This window comes from Callospermophilus lateralis, chromosome 1 (genome assembly GCF_048772815.1).
Source record: "Callospermophilus lateralis isolate mCalLat2 chromosome 1, mCalLat2.hap1, whole genome shotgun sequence".
NCBI lineage: Eukaryota > Metazoa > Chordata > Mammalia > Rodentia > Sciuridae > Callospermophilus > Callospermophilus lateralis.
The window spans coordinates 121,198,422-121,215,103 of record NC_135305.1 but is presented as its reverse complement, the minus strand read 5'-3'; the positions used below and the strand labels follow the sequence as shown (position 1 = coordinate 121,215,103).

Below are 16,682 nucleotides of genomic sequence, written 5' to 3'. Positions count from 1 at the left end.
CAGCAACTGGCAAGTCTAGGTCACAAATATGAAACTGGAAAAGCCACAAAGGTCAAATTTCAGGTGTCTAAGTAGACAAGTACTTCCACAATTTGCAGAGGTGACTGAGTGATATAGAAGGGTAAGCTCTAGTTCAGAAGTATTGCTCCAATGGTTGGTCCTGGGCTCTGGGGAAGGCTTACAGCTGGGGTGAGGTTGGTCAGGGAAGGCCATTGTCCCAGCAAGCAGACTCCTCTCTTACTGATGTAGGTGCTCCTTAGGTAGATGTGCCACATCTATTAGAATGACAAAGGCCATCCCTCCTGCAGCCACCCCACAGCACATCCTTATATAGAGGAGATGGGGAATGAAGCCCTCTGGGGCCACCACACACATTTCATGGAAACACACGTTGGGGGATTTGGTTATTTGGAGACAGGCTGATTTTTCCCCTTCACTTCTCAAACACCTTAGGTACCTGACCTGTTGATGATTCTGTCACATCAGTTGCTGTGGGCAGGATGATTTACAAGCACTGGGGCACAAACCCCAACAGCAATGCTAGCATGAATGAAATTGGTTGTACACATAGGATACCATAGTTGCTGTATATTGTCAGGTAACCCTCTCAGCAACTGAGGAAGAATTTCACAGATGAGGGAACTGTAGCTCAGAAAGTTTAACCAAGGTCCCAAAGCTAAATAGAGCTTTGGGAGAAGTTTGGCCGATTGCTCATTTCACAGATGAGGAGACTGAGGCACTGAGAGACACGATGACCCACCCAGCATCAGACCTGCCTCTGGGCCCCATCCTCTGTCCATGCTACCACAGAACATTCCACCAAATTTGGAAAGGGAATAAAGAAATGCAAAGTTAGCCCATAAGGTTAACTCCCAAGCCCTAGAAAGACCCTCAGCACCCCAGTCCCAACCCCCAGCCCTCTGCTGGAACCTCTCTAATGTCCCTAACCTATCACCTCCCTCCTATAATGTGTTCTGCTTTGTTTCTCAGACTAAGCAGAAATCTTAGCCTCACTATTTTCACCCCTGGTTCTGCTTGTACCACAGAAAATAGGTCTATGTCCTCATTAGGAATGCCCTGGTCCTTCTCCCTTCCTCAAACTGTTAAGAGTTCCTTCATCTGTTCCAGTGGTGATGGGTAGAAACCCTAGTCCCCTCCTCCAAGGAGGTATCTGGAGCTGCTGAGGATGTCATGGCATGCCAACCCCACAACAGACCCTTGCTGGGCACTGACCAGTGCCCAGTGCTGGGCTTTAGAGTCACCATGAAAACAAGATATAAAGGTTCTCTTTGCCCTCAAGGAACCTAGTTTTACTGAGGTTTATTTTGTATATAATAAAACAAGTAAGAAAACAAATCAGTCATTTAATAACTGCAGGTGGCAATGAAGAAAATAACAAGAATAACAAGATGGAAATGTCTGGGTAAGGGGGATTGCTTAAAGCCCTGTGAAGTGACATTAAGCAGAGATCTGAAGGATGGGGAGCCAGAGGGGCCAAGACTGGGGGAAGGGGTGTCCTAGGTAGAGAGAACAGCATAAAAAGGGCCTGAGGTAGGAGTGGAGTCCAGTGGGTGAGATGAAGAGAAAAAGAGGTTGCCAGCAAGGGCCTGATCACTGGCCAAGGAGGTGGAGTTTGCTTGGAACTTATCCTAAAAAACACTGGCAAGCCACCTGAGGTGGCTTAGGGTATGTGTGTATGTGTTTGTTTGTGTGTACACACACACATACACACAATATTCCATTTTAACCATTTAGGTCATACTTCATATATTCACAATTCCGTACAACCATCTCCTCTCTCTATTCCTACAACATTTTCATCACTCCCAAAAGGAAACTGCACACCCACTAAGGAGTCACTCCCCATGTGACTCCCCCAGCCCCTAGCAACAACTAGGCATTCTTTCTTTATGGATTTTATCTACTCTAGATATTTCAAATTTAAGAAATCATTCAATATGTTGCTTTCTGTGTCTGGCTTCTTCCACTTAACATGATATTTTCAAGACTCACTCATATTGTTGTGTGTATCAGAACGTCCGTTACATGGCTGAACAATATTTTGTTGTATGAATATTCTGTCTATCCATTCATCCATTGATGGACAAGTGGAATGTTTCCACCTTTGGGCTATTGTGAATAACACTGCTATTATCATTCATGTACAAATTTATGTTTGAATGCTGTCTTCAGTTATTTTGGAAGGAGTAGAATTCTTAGGTCATGGGGGTAATTCTATGTTTAAGTTATTGAGGAACCACCAAATTATTTCCCACCAAGGCAATACCTTCTCTTGTTCCTTTCCCTTCATTCTGGTCCTCCCCTTCCTCCTCTTCTCTTCCTTCTCCTCCTTTTTATAATAACCACTCCACTGGGCATGAGGTGGTATCTCATTATGGTTTTGATTTGCATTTCCTCAATGACTAATAATGTTGATTATTTTTTCACGTGTTTATTGGCCATTTGTATATCTTTGGAGAAATGCCAACTCGGGTACTTTGCCCTTTTTTAATGGGTAGTTTGTCTTTTTATGATTGAGTTTTAAGGTTGCTTTGTATGTTCTAGATGCTATACCCTTGTCATATATATAATTTGTAAGTATTCTGTCCTATGATGGGGGTCATCTTTTCATTTTTTGATAGACCCTTTGATACTCAAAAAAGTTTTTAATTTTGATGAAGTCAGTTTATATTTTATTCATTGCAGTTTTCTTGGTGTCATAGTTTAAGAAAATCACTGCCAAATCCTGGGTCATGAAAATTTACTACAATTTTTTCTTCTAACAATTGTATGGTTTTGACTCTTAAATTTGGATCTCTGGTTTATTTTGAATTATTTTTGTATATGGCATGAAATCGGGGATACAACATTATTTATTTTGTATATGGATATCCAGTCATCTCAGTACCATTTGTTGAAGAAATTATCCTTTAAATGATCTTGGTACTCCTGTTAATAATCAATTGACCATAGATATAGAGCTTACTTATGGATTCTCAGTTCTATCCCATTGATCTGTATGACCATCTTTATACCAGCCCACATTGTCTTGATTACTGTAGCTTCATAATGAGGTTTGAAATCAGAAATATGAGTCCTTCAAATTTTTTCTTTTTCAAGATTGTCTTTGACTACTTGGAGTCCCTTGAAATTAATTCCATGTGAATTTTAGGTTCAGCTTTTCATTTCTGTAAAAAGAAACATGGAATTCTGATAAAATTTACATTGACTTTATAGATTTCTAGGAGCAGTTTTTGTTTGAATAGTGTTTTCAGTTCTGAACAATATTATCTTCTAATCTATGAGCATGGGATGACTTTCCATTTATATAGGTCTTTAATTTCTTTCAGCAATGGTTTTTAGTTTGAATTTAGTTGTCATATTTATTCAGTTTTTATTATGCTATATAAATAAAATTGATTTCATTTCTTTTGGGGATCAATAATTGCCAGTATATAGAAATACAAGTGATATTTTTGTGTCAATATTGTACCTTTGCACATTTTCTAAATTTATTTATTAACTCTAATTGGTGTGTGTGTGTGTGTGTGTGTGTGTGTGTGTATGTGTGTATGTGTATATTCTTTGAGATTTTTTTCTATGTGTAGGATCATTTTGTCTGCCAATAGAAAAAGTTTTATTTTTTCCATTCTAATTTGTACTTTTGTTTCCTTTTCTTGCATAATTTTTTTATCTAGAACTTCCAGTACAGTGCTGAATAGATGTGGTGAAAGTGGGCATCCTTGTTTCTGATCTAAGAAAACTTTTGATCTGAGAATGACTTTAGCTATAGGTTTTTTATTGTTTTAAGGAAATTACCTCTCATTCCTATTTTGTGTTTTTATTATGAAAGAGTAGATATATGCTAAATCCTTTTCTTTCTCATTAAGTTGAGATAATCATGTTCTTTGTTTTCCCTTCAAATTGGTATACTACATTAATTGACTTTATTATATTGAACCACCTTTTGCTTCCTATGATGAATCTCACTTGGTCATGGTGCATAATATTTTTAATACACTGTTGGATTTTTGCTAGCCAATCTTTTGTTAAGGGTTTTGAGTCTATATTCATAAGAGATAATAGTCTATAGTTTTCATTTCTCATGATATTCTTGTGTATATTTGTTATCAGTTTGAACTCACAGAATAAGAAATGTTTCTTCCTCTTTAATTTTTTGGGAAGATTTTGGAATAGATTGGTATAAATTCTTTAAATTATTGCTAAAATTCACCAGTGAAGCCATCCTGTCCTGGGCTTTCCTTTGTTGCAAGATCATTGATTACTGATTCAATAATCTATTTATTGTAGGTCTATTGAGATTTTTCTATTTTTTCTTTACTCAGTCTTGGTAATATTTTTGCTTCTAGAAATTTGGTCACTTCATCTAGGTTATCGAATTTGTTGACAGGCAATTATTCATAGTATTTTCTTATAGTTCATTTTTATTTCTGTAAGGTCAATAGAAATGTCACCACCACTTTCATCTCCAATGTTAGTAATCTGTTCTGTATCCTTACCCTTCTGAAGGCTATCCCCTTGGAAACACAAGCTATGTGCTGCGTCTCATGAAATGAAGGTAGGTGAGGCTGTTACTTTAGGGGTTCCCACATCCCCTAAAGCAAGTCCAGACTACCAGTCTCTCATACTGTCAGCTGAATTAGCAAGCACTTCTCCCCAACCACAAAATAAACCCTTCCTACTGGCTGTCCCAAGAAAATTGTTTTATGGTAATTAATCCAGTAAATGCTACAAATTACATTATTTTCAGGATATTTCTCGAAAATGAAGCAATTTCATTCATTCATCCATTCTTAGAAAAAAAGAAGGCAGAAAGAAGAAATTAGTTCTTTGGTAAGTACCAGTGCATCCTCACTTGTCCAACATGGCTGTCCTGAGCTTAGCCACATCTGTCACCACAGTGGCTCTCAATAGGCATCCCAAGATAAGACCACAGGTCCTACAGGGGGTCTCAGCATATCCCTTGCTTGATATGACCCCAACCCCCTCCTTCATGGAGAGATGGAGTGGTACCCTGGGTAATACATCCCAAGATCAACATCATCATTGACATACCAGAGTTGCATGAATTTTGACCCCAGGGAGAATAATCACTGAGCAGGGAGACCTATTATGGTTTGAATATGTCCCCTAAACTTTATGTGCTGGAAACTTAATCCACAAAGTCAAAAGTGAACGGTATTTGAGAGGTGCGATCTTTGGAAGGTGATTGAGGTGGATTAATATATGAATTAATGTATTCATGGTTTAATGTGTAACTGTGGGAGTGGCTTTGTTATAAAATTGAGTTTTCTCTGGCTTGCTCTGTCTTGCCAAGTGATGTTCTCCACTATGTTATGATGCCACAAGAAGGTCCTCATCAAAAGCTGAGGAGATGCTGGTGCCATGCCATTAGACTTCCCAGCTTCCAAAGCCTTGAACTAAATAAATCTCTATTCTTTACAAATTACCACCTTTTCAGGCATTTTGTTATAGCAACAGAAAACAGAATAAGATAGAACCCATACTCCAAATGGGTGAGATAAAAAAAGAAGGTCATATTGATATTAGGTGCCCTTCAATGCACATTGAGAAGCTAGCACTGGGGGAGAGACCATAACTTGAGGAGATAGGGCCCAGGACGTTGACAAATGTCACTAGTCCCTCTCATTCTGTCTTATGCTCAAGCTCCTTACACAGAATCCAATGTCTCCCCACCCAGGCTGTGAGATAATCCTGGAGAGTAAGGGCTGTGGCTCCTCCCCTATAACCCTGTCTCCCCAGAAATACTACACAAGTCTGTAGAAACACATGTCATTTTGCTTACAACTTCAGAAAGATCACAGCTTCCCAACCCCTGCTCCCAGTTTCTGTAGACACATTTTTCAATCATCAGAAACATTTACTATGGCTCTGGATGCACAAGGTGGTAGGGAGGTGAGTGTCTCACAGTCTGAACTGGCATCTCACAATACAACCCCTATGGAAGGCAGTTGGACAATACATCACAGAATTACAAACATACACTCCCATTGACCCAGCAACTTGAATCCTAGTTTGTTGTATTTATGTAAGTGTGAAATGAAATGCTTACATGTTGCAACACAGTGTATCCTTAAAACATTGGCAAAAACCTAAATCAACTATTTCATCAACAGGCTATGGGTTAAATAAACTACAGTACATCTATACAATGAAAAATCACATTGCTGTGAAAACAAAGAGGAAGTTTTTAGGAACTGATAAGGAAAATTTTAAAAAATATACTGCTAAATGTAAAAAGCAAGGTAGAGCACTGTATTTATTTACAAATAAGCACCAATTTGGGCATCTATGTAAAGATGCATGAAACTAGTACCTCTAGTTTCTTCTGGGTCAGAGAACAGGGTAGGTGGCTGGGAACAGGTACAAAGACAGACTTTACTCATAGGCTTTTGGAGCCATTGGTTTATAAATTATATAAAAACACTGCATATTAAAAACTAAATTTATTAAAGTAAAACATCTTGCTCAGAACATCTGAGTTTGGTGTCTCACCATGGCAAAGACGGCAGTTCTGCCTAAACATATAAAAAATCTTTACCAAAGAGACGATGGGAAAAAGTCTGGCCCAAGTCACAGAGGCACAATCCTGGACTCCAACCCTAGATTGCTGAGTATGGGCCTGAGGCACCATAGCACCTGAAATGTCTGCTGAAGTCTGGCAACCAGACTTGTCCAGGAAAAGATCACACAGCCCCTGCCCCCATAAACATTTGCATCCCAAAGACTGCTAGCCACCTGTGATGGCCTTGGCAGAGTGGCTGGGTATCTATCTCACTGCTAAGGAAGGATGAGTTGTGTAGGAAAGGCACAAATACAACCTGACCTTCTAGGTTGGTTCACACTAGCCGGGGTTTCCTGGTCACCACTGTCCCCCAAATGCTTTCAATTTCCACTCCTTTTAAACCCATGACACCACTCATACACACCCCTACATCAACCATTCACTACCTGAATGGGACCTCATCACACGAACAGCCTTGGCTTTGGCCAGCTCCAGGACGGTGATCCACTGCTGCCGTTCCACCTCTGAGTTGGCCTTGAGGTGGTAACTTCTTGCCCCACTCATCAGCAAGATACCACAAGACTCTTCAGTATCAATATGTGCAGTGGCCAGGTTGATGGTTCCACGGCAAGTGTGGGCCATTTCACCCTGGTTTCTGTAGAATACAAGAGAAGGCATGAGGTGAGGCTCCCAGACTCAATGTCTTCCAGACTCAAGAAACCCTCAAGGCACATTCTCAGAACCTCAGACCCTAAGAGCTAGAAGAGGCCCTGGAGTCACAATTTGTAAATGATGCCTGTTGAGTCTGACTGGTCATCGCTTGGTTGAGAAGAATTCTGAGGCCATGTCTGCCTACAGTGGGCAGAGTGATAGAAGAATGAGAGCCCACACTGGTGTCTTATGCAAGGTATGTCTGCTGTGTTCTAAGCTCTGGCAGAATCAGGAAATAGCAAAAAGGAGTGACTTCTCAGGGTTACACAAAGCACAGCAGGCCTCACTCTCCATGCTAGAATCTTTCCACTAAGTTTCAGAACCACTGAGTTAGAGCACGGTGATACTGGATGACCAGAGTCTAAGGGAGGCACCTCCCACTTGGAACAATTTAGGATTAGAATCGTCTCTTCTGTTATATCAGAGACCCATCGAGCAAAATTACCACCATTCTCTGGCTCTACCACAGATGAGTTGAAGGTGCTGGCTGGGATTACATAGTGCTACCTCATGACAAGGGACCAAATCTTTTGCTAGTTACAGGATTATGGAGCTAATGGTAGCAAAATAAGGAAAAGTGGAGGTGACTAAAGCATGTGCCATTTCCAACTGTGACTGATGTCTGAAAACTGAGGTCCAACTATCATGACTAGATCTATTTAACTCATTCAAAGCAAACTCTCCACAAAACACCAAATCTTTTTTTCCATAGAGTGTGTTAGAAAAGAAAGAGAAATTGTTGAGCATATGATACTTCCAGTGGCAGGAGTTCATTTGGCAGTTTTCTGCTGTCCTTGAATGCTTATTGATTATCTTTGGCTGTATATCATCTGTCATGTTCTTTATTCTTCTACCTGTTCTAAAGTCAAATGATTTTTTATGGTTCCAAGAGATAGGTATGAACCATTTCCCCCCTGGTTTCTGTAGGATGCAAGAGAATAAGACATCTTTTGTTTGAACAGTAGTTTCCCTTTTTGATTCTCTTCTGCTTTGAGAAAATGACAAATAGGTTAAGGAAAGCCCAGCTCTTGGATCCTGGCATCTTTTGATGAAAGGAAATTCACTTTAACTGATAACAATAGCCAAGTTTCCATAGCTGCTGGAAGTCTAATGTTTTTATATTTAAAGTCATTTTAGGGTAGAGATTGTTCAAGTGCTAAATAGTGTAGTGCCTAAACCATAAAGGACACTGTGGATTAGTTCAAAAAGAAGGACATGGACTACTGATCTAGGCAGAGGGAATAGCAGAAGCAAAGACCATAAGGTAAAGAAGTTTATTTATTTATTTATTTTTTATGGTGGTTGTGCTAGGGATTGAACCCAGGGCCTTGTGCATGCAAGGTAAGCACTCTACCAATTGAGCTATATCCCCAGCCTGAGTTTTCAACTTTTGAAGAATAGAAAGACATTCTGTGGCCAGAATATTGAGAATAAAAGAGTGGACAATCTTAGAGTGGTTTTGATTTACATTTCTCTAATTGCTAGTGATGATGAACATTTTTTCATATATTTGTTGATTGATTGTACATCATCTTCTGAGAAGTGTCTGTTCAGGTCCTTGGGCCATTTATTGATTGGGTTATTTGTTTTTCTGGTGCTTAGTTTTTTGAATTCTTTATAGACCCTAGAGATTAGTGCTCTATCTGATGTGTGAGGGTTAAAGATTTGTTCCCAAGATGTAGGCTCTCTATTCACCTCTCAGATTGTTTCTTTTGCTGAGAAGAAGCTTTTTAGTTTCAGTCCATCCCATTTATTGATTCTTGATTTTAATTCTTGCACCAAAGGAGTCTTATTAAGGAAGCTGGGGCCTGATCCTACATGATGAAGATTAGGGCTTACTTTTTCTTCTATTAGACACAGGGTCTCTGGTTTTATTCCTAAGTCCTTGATCCATTTTGAGTTGAGTTTTGTGCATGGTGAGAGATAGGGGTTTAATTTTATTTTTTTGCTTATGGATTTCCAGTTTTCCCAGCACCCATTTGTTGAAGAGGCTATTTTTTCTCCAATGGCAGCTATTATGAAGACAAACAACAATAAGTGTTGGCGAGGATGTGGGGAAAAAGGTACATTCGTGCACTGCTGGTAGGACTGCAAATTGGTGCAGCCAATATGGAAAGCATATATGGAGCTTTCTTGGAAAATCAGGAATGGAACCACCATTTGACCCAGCTATCCCTCTCTTCGGTCTATACCCAAAGGACTTAAAAACAGCATACTACAGGGACACAGCCACATCAATGTTTATAGTAGCACAATTCACAAGAGCTAAACTGTGGAACCAACCTAGATGCCCTTCAATAGATGAATGGATAAAAAAATGTGGCATATATACACAATGAAATATTACTCAGCAATAAAAGAGAATAAAATCATGGCATTTGCAGGTAAATGGATGGAGTTAGAGAAAATAATGCTAAGTGAAGTTAGCCAATCCCAAAAAACAAAATGCTGAATGTTTTCTTTGATATAAGGAGGCTGATTCATAGGGGGATAGGGAGAGGGAGCATGGGAGGAATGGACAAACTCTAGATAGGACAGAGGGGTTGGAGGGGAAGGGAGAGGGCATGGAGTTATAAATAATGGTGGAATATGATGATCATTATTATCCAAATATATGAGGACACGAATTGGTGTGAATATACTTTGTATACAACCAGAAATTTGAAAAATTGTGCTCTACTAAAAAAACATGGAAAACAGGAAACTTAAACTAGAAAATCAGGGAAGGGCCAAGTGCAGTGGCCCAGCTACTTAGGAAACTGAGGCAGAAGGATCATAAGTTCAAAGCCAGTCTAAGCATCTTTTCTTTGGGGAGGGGGATTGGGGATTGAACTCAGGGGCATTCAACTACTGAACCACATCCCCAGCCCTATTTTTGTATTTTTATTTAGAGACAGGGTCTCACTGAGTTGCTTAGTGCCTCGCTTTTGCTGAGGCTGGCACTGAATTCACAATCTCCTGCCTTAGCCTCCCGAGCCCCTGGGATTACAGGTGTAAGCCACTGTACTAGACCAGTCTAAGCATCTTAATGAAGATATTTCAAAAATAAAAAATTAAAATTGTTGGAGGTATAGCTCAGTAGTAGAGCATTTGCCTAGCAATCACAAGACTCGGGGTTCAAGCACTACAGAAATAAATAAATAAATAATAAAATGCAAGTAGGTAGGGACCAAATAAGGTACCTTGCAGGCTACATGAACTTACTTATGAGGCTAAGGCAAGAGGATCACAAGTTCAATGCTAGCCAGGGGAACTTGGCGAAACACTGTCTCAAAATACAAAAAGGTCTGGAGGTGTGATTCAGTGAAAGCACTTGCCTAGCGTGTGCAAGGCCCTGGGTTCAATTTCCATTACCACAAGTAGTAGTTGTAGTAGTTGAAGTAGTAATTATAAAACCCAGGAGTCCATACTGATGTAAGTAAATAACTGGAAGAATAGATAAATGGGTGAAAAAGTACAGATATTCCTTAATAAATGTAGATGGAATTACAGTCATAGAAAAATCACTAAGTATGGGGCTGTAGCTGTAGCTTAGTGGTGGAGCACTTGCCTAGCATACCCAAAGCACTAGGCTCAATCCCCAGTACCACATTTTAAAAAAAAAAGGAGTTCTGGAATTGATTGTAAGATAGAAAAAAACAAGACTTGAAAAACTAGTGAAATTCAAATGAAGTCTGGAGCTTAGGTAGTAGAATTATTATAATGTTAACCTCCTTGTTTTGATCATTATACTGTGGTGATGTTGACTTCAGGGAAAGCTGCACTATTTTTGTAACTTTTCTATAAATCTAAGTTATTTCAAAACAAAAACAATTAATCCTGCTATCACCTCCTTCCCAAAGTCATAGCTGATACAAAGTCAATTTGAACCTTCCTGTCTTCAGGCTCAGTGACTGGCTTGGAGATAGTCCCAATCAGTGAAGGGCAGAAGCCCAAATACCCATCAGGATCTGGTTCTAGACTAAACTCTAGACTAAACTAAATGGAGGCATTTTAAAAATCATTAACCCAAGAGTAGAGTGGAGAGCAAAGCTGAGGAAGGAAGGGAACACCTCCCAGTCTAGATGGGAGATAGAAAGAGTTTGTTGTTTATTTCTGCAGTTCTGGGATTGAACCCAAGCACTGTGTGCATGCTAGGAAGTTTGAAACCCATAGGAGGGAAAAAAAAGAAGGAGGAGGAGGAGATGGAAAACAGTGCTAATGAAGAAGCCAATGCTTCATTCAAGCCAAATTGTCCTTTCATTTCTAGACTTGCATGAAAAGCCACAGTGGATACAGGAGATAAATGGGACAAATAAATCCCCTTTCTGTTCTTCCCTATGTGGACTTCTCCAAGGTATGTTTTCTCCTTGTGAACCTTATAGGAAAGTTCAGGTCCTGAGCAAAAATGCTTGCTGAGTGTATGGTTTGGATCTGGAATGTCACCCAAAGTCTTACGTTGAAAGCATAGTCCCTGCTGTATAAAGTTCAGAGCTTGCAGGCAATGATTGGATCGTAAGGATTCTCAACTTATCAGTCATGGCTGAATAAACTACTGGGACCTGGGACCTAGAGGGAGGGAATAGGTCACTGGCAGCATGACCTGGAAGGATTTAATTTCTCCTAAACCCCAGCTCCTTTCTTTCTCTGCTTCCTGATTGCCATGAACTGAGCAGCTTTCTTCTGCCCTACCCTTCTACCGTGATGTTCTGCCTCACCAGGCCCAGAGCAATGGAGCTGGCTGACCATGGACTGAGACCTCTGAAACCATGAGTTAAATAAACTTTTCTTTGCTACGATGTTCTTGTCAAGTATTTTGATCACAGTGTTGCAAAGCTGACTAACAAACTGAGTAACCATGGTGTCTCTCTGTGGCTCACTTCTAGACGTGAAATGACATCTAGCAAGGAAATGCACTGCAGGTTCACTTTGATTTGTCCTCTGCCTCACTTGCTGTTGCTGGCTCACTGCTCTGGGACTACATCTCCCAAACAAAGTGTCAGGTCTTTCATCTCTGCCTTGGGCTATGCTTCCCAACCTTCACCAAAAAAATGTCCAAGGCGAGAAAACAAATGACAAGCCAGCAAGTTTGAATTCAGACACATAGAAAAAGCTACAACTCTGGAGCAAAGCATGTAGGCTGATATGTAACTTTCATTCAATGCTAGCTCAAGTTGACCATGATTCACTTGGTTAATTCTCATCCAACCTTCCATGTTCGAATTCAGCAAGCACTTTCTGTGGGCTACTCTATAAAGGAACCATGCTAGAGACACTAGGATGGGGCGGGGTGCGTGGGGTATAAAGGTAAATATGATACATTTATCTGGCCTCAAAGAACAACCAATTCTGTAAGGTGACAGTGATATAAATTGCAAGTCACTGTTTAACAATGAGTGGAAGGAAATAAATTCAAAATAAATGGGGTACCTGCCTCATGAAAATTCACTTATATTTACCTGGTTTACTGAATGTATGTTATACTCCAATGAAAAGTTAAAAAGAGAAACCCAGGTGACCTTGATGGACAGCTGAAGGAAATACAATGTGAAATTCCTTAAATAAAAATTTATCAACTTGTGCCAGGTGCACTGAAGCATGCCTATAATCCTAGTGACTCAGGAGACTGAAGCAGGAAGATCATAAGTTCAAGGGCAGTCTTAACAACTTAAGGAGACTCTATCTCAAAAAAAAGAGCTGGGGATGTAGCTTGGTGGTATAGCACATCTGGATTCAATTCAATGCTCAGTATACAAAATAATAATAAAATAATAATAATAATTATTATTATTATTATTTAGAGAGGGCCATGAAGCCAGCCATAATCTTTCAACCTCTCTTAGGTCAAGGGGATGCTGTTAGGATCTTCTCTGGTTGACATAAAGAACCTCTTTTTGTTCATTCTACTGACCTCATCCTGAGGGATATACCATCTAAGTCTCATAGGAAATAATCACTTAAGAAGTGATAGAAAGGTAGAAATTCTCCTCCCTGTTCCAGATGCAAAGACTGGAATGCAGAAACAGGCACCTCCCTGTAGGTCCTGTGGGGACCATGCCCCTACATCAGGCCCACCCACCCACCCTCAGCTTTGCCTTTTACCCACTGGGCTGTGCAGACTTGTCCCCCAGGTTTCATTTATACTCTCAAAACCATCGAAGCTCGTCAGATAGCACCATTTGGAAAATTCCCAATATTACAAATGCCTGATGTTACCATCAAACAGAAGCCTCCACTGTGTCATGTCATCTCCCTTCAGAGGTGACACTGTCACTGTGAGACATGACATTGTTTCATTTTGCTTCTGGCCTCATTATTTGACAGTTAAAGTTCCCTTGAGAAATGCTAAATAAATTCTGCTATGAGGACATTTCTGATGTAATTTTTTAAATGAAAATAAAATGGAGGCTTAGAAGCCATTCTCCTGGTGCTGAAAATACAATTTTGTGAAATGTTTACCCAAAAAAGATGACAGACAGTAACTTATAAAATACAACATTTTTATCAATGCAACTCACATCTGCAATAGTGCCTCACTTCCTATGGGGACCATCACAAATATGACTCTCGATGTTCACAGGGGCCCACAATGTAAGCAAAGCAGACATTCATTTGTTTAGACATTTAATGTTTAGACATTCACTTATCTCATATGGAAGGCACATGTCAAAGGGAATTAGCCACATTTTACAGTTAAAAATAAAAAAAAACAGGTAAGAGATAGGAAAAGACAAAAGATGAAGCTCTGGTACATAGAACTAGTCAACATCAAGGCCAGAACTAGAACCAGGTTTATTAGCCACCAGCACAGGGCTCTTACCATAGAGAATAGTGGAGTAGCTATCCAGAAATTATGTTTTGGTTTACTTGGTTTTTGTATCTATAACTTATAAGCTAAAACATAATTTCCATGAGATATGGTTCCAGTCTGTCTTATCCCTATCTTGTCAGAGATAACATGGTAAGAGCTCTGGTGACATGCTAGCAAAGTAAATTAATGCATGAGTGTTATACACAAGCAGCAAAACAGGCCCAGGAAAGTGATCTGGCTCAAACCCAGAGCTCAGTGACACCAATCTAAGTGTCATCCCCACCCAAAGTTCTGCCAAACTCCCATGCTTAAAGGGAAATAACATGATAATAACACACCACCCAATTAGTACCACTCACTGAAAATCCATCAGATCCATTTTATGGTCCCACCAAAATGTTAGAACACCATGTACAACCTAGCAATATTTAAGGTGGTTCCTAAGATCATTAAGTAGAAAGCCTGTCACAGAATATTAAAGAAATGTTTAATCTCTCAAATTTAGGCTGAAAAATGTCAAGTAGAAAATGGATGAATATGACATTTTTCTACAACAAAAAGAACAGACTGTGGTATTTTTCCATGTTATTAACATTTTGGAATGCATGACTGATGAGGATAAAGTCTCACCCTTAACTCACCAAGCAGGACTCAAATCTCCATCATGCCCCCTGTTTCTCTCTCAAGTCAATCCACTTTGCTCCAGCTGCCCTTGCTCACCACTGCTCTAAGCCATGGTCATCTCTCATCTAGAAAGTACCCATAGCCTCTTTATCAGTCTCTCTGATATTCCCTTTACCCCTTCCAGACAATTCCTGCACTGCGTCTTTCTAAAACTTCATGCCAAGCCTGTCAACATTCTTCTTAAACACCTTTCAATTACTTCTATTTCTTTAGAATGAAGACATACCAGTTCTTTCTGAGCTGTCTCATTCCTGTCTGCTGCTTCCAAGCATACAATGTCCCTATGCCTATGAGCTTGCCCTATACCTATGCTGTTCCCTCTACCTGCATGCTGTTCCCTCCATGTGTATACTCTTTCACTGCCCACTTGTTTACCTTATCCTGCATTCCAGTTGAAATTTCACTTTTTCCAAGAGCTTTTCTTACATTCCCTGCCAAGCTCCTACACCCCTTGGGGTCCCTCCTTTAGTGTTCCTACATATCCTATTTGGATTGCCTTTTAATCTGTCTGACTCAGGGCTAATGGTTGTCTAATTCACTGCTGTATCTCCAGCTGCCAGCAATGTCAGCCACATAGTTCATATACAATAAATATTTGTTAAGTGAATCAACTCAACTTTAAATACCTTTAATTTGGTCACAAAGACTACAGCTCTCCAATGAAAACAGTACTTAAATGTAAGGTGTTTTTTATAATCAAGATGGTCTTAAAATATATTTGGTAAAGCAACTGTAAACTTCCAGAGTTTATTATCACTAACATTAGCCTAAGATGGTTCCAGATCTTCACAGGGGTGTTCCGGAAGCTTTCACTCATGACCTGATGCCCATTAAAAGTATCACAAAACCTGGATGAGCCTGGGTGCCCCCCCCCCACACCCCCAGTCACAACAGGAACTTAGGCTACCTTTGCTAAAAAGCACAGACTCTTCACTTGTGCCTGCTGATGCCTGATGGGTAACTTCAAGAAGGATAAAGGCTTGGCATCTCTGCCTTTTTTGTGTCTTGAACTTTGTGTCAGATTTCTGCTCAGCTCTGCATGTAGGCATGTTAATCATTTCAGTTAATCTGTGTAAAAACTGATAATTCATGGTTTATTAGCCCTAAATTTCCCTAACATACTTTCTTTCCCTTCAAGACTAAGATACCAAGATAAGGGTAACTAAAATATTTTCAAGATTTGCAGGGACTTTCAACTGCCAGCTTTTACGACATTCTATTCCAGCCCCTTGGAGCAATGCCTAGATATTTCCAATCATTGCTCTAAACTGCAGTCACCTTGGATTCCAGGATCAGCGGAGTCTCATAAATAGATCACCCACCCTAAGTGACAGCAATTACTCCATGACAAGAACTGTGGCTGTTCCTCCCACACCCCAAGTAGGAGGAGCAATCATCTTATGGGAACTGGATTGCCCTCTCAAGTGATAACGACTTCAGAGCCTCCTGGAAAAGTCAGAACTGTGATAATGATCAATTAGACCCTAGCCCCTGTCAGCAACCCAGTAAAAGGCTTATCCTTCTCTGATGTGATGAGCAGCCTGATCTCTCTCTCCCCTCTTCTTGAGGTAACCCCTACCCCCATTAAACCTTTGCCTGGTGTGTTTGTACTTCTTGGCCCAGTTTTCATTTCTATTGTCACCAGTTCAGAAGTCCCTGTCTTTGGTATTAAATCCACTTGAAAAATAAGTAATAGCTAAGCAATACATGCAATTAAGTTTTCCTATCCCTGTTAATCTGAGGAGGCTTTTTAAAATATTTATTTTTTAGTTTTAGGTGGACACAATATCTTTATTTTGTTTTTATGTGGTGCTGAGAATCGAACCCAATGCCTCACCCATGCTAGGGGAGCACGCTACCATTTGAGTCACATCTCCAGCCCCAGTCTGAGGAGTTTTTAAAAATGCTCATCCTAACCCTTCAGCTATTTCCATAGCAGGTTTAACAGTG

General features: G+C 40.0%; 1 protein-coding gene across 2 annotated transcripts in view; it reads right to left on the bottom strand.

Annotated features, from left to right (window-relative positions):
• The window catches only part of Osbp2 (oxysterol binding protein 2), a 175,476-nt gene that overhangs the window by 138,672 nt on the left and 20,122 nt on the right, over window positions 1–16,682 (bottom strand). For both annotated transcript variants that reach the window (XM_076837820.2, XM_076837828.2), the window contains exon 2: window positions 6,994–7,202. In XM_076837820.2, the coding sequence (XP_076693935.2) occupies window positions 6,994–7,202 (209 nt within the window). The remainder of the gene's footprint in view (window positions 1–6,993; window positions 7,203–16,682) is intronic.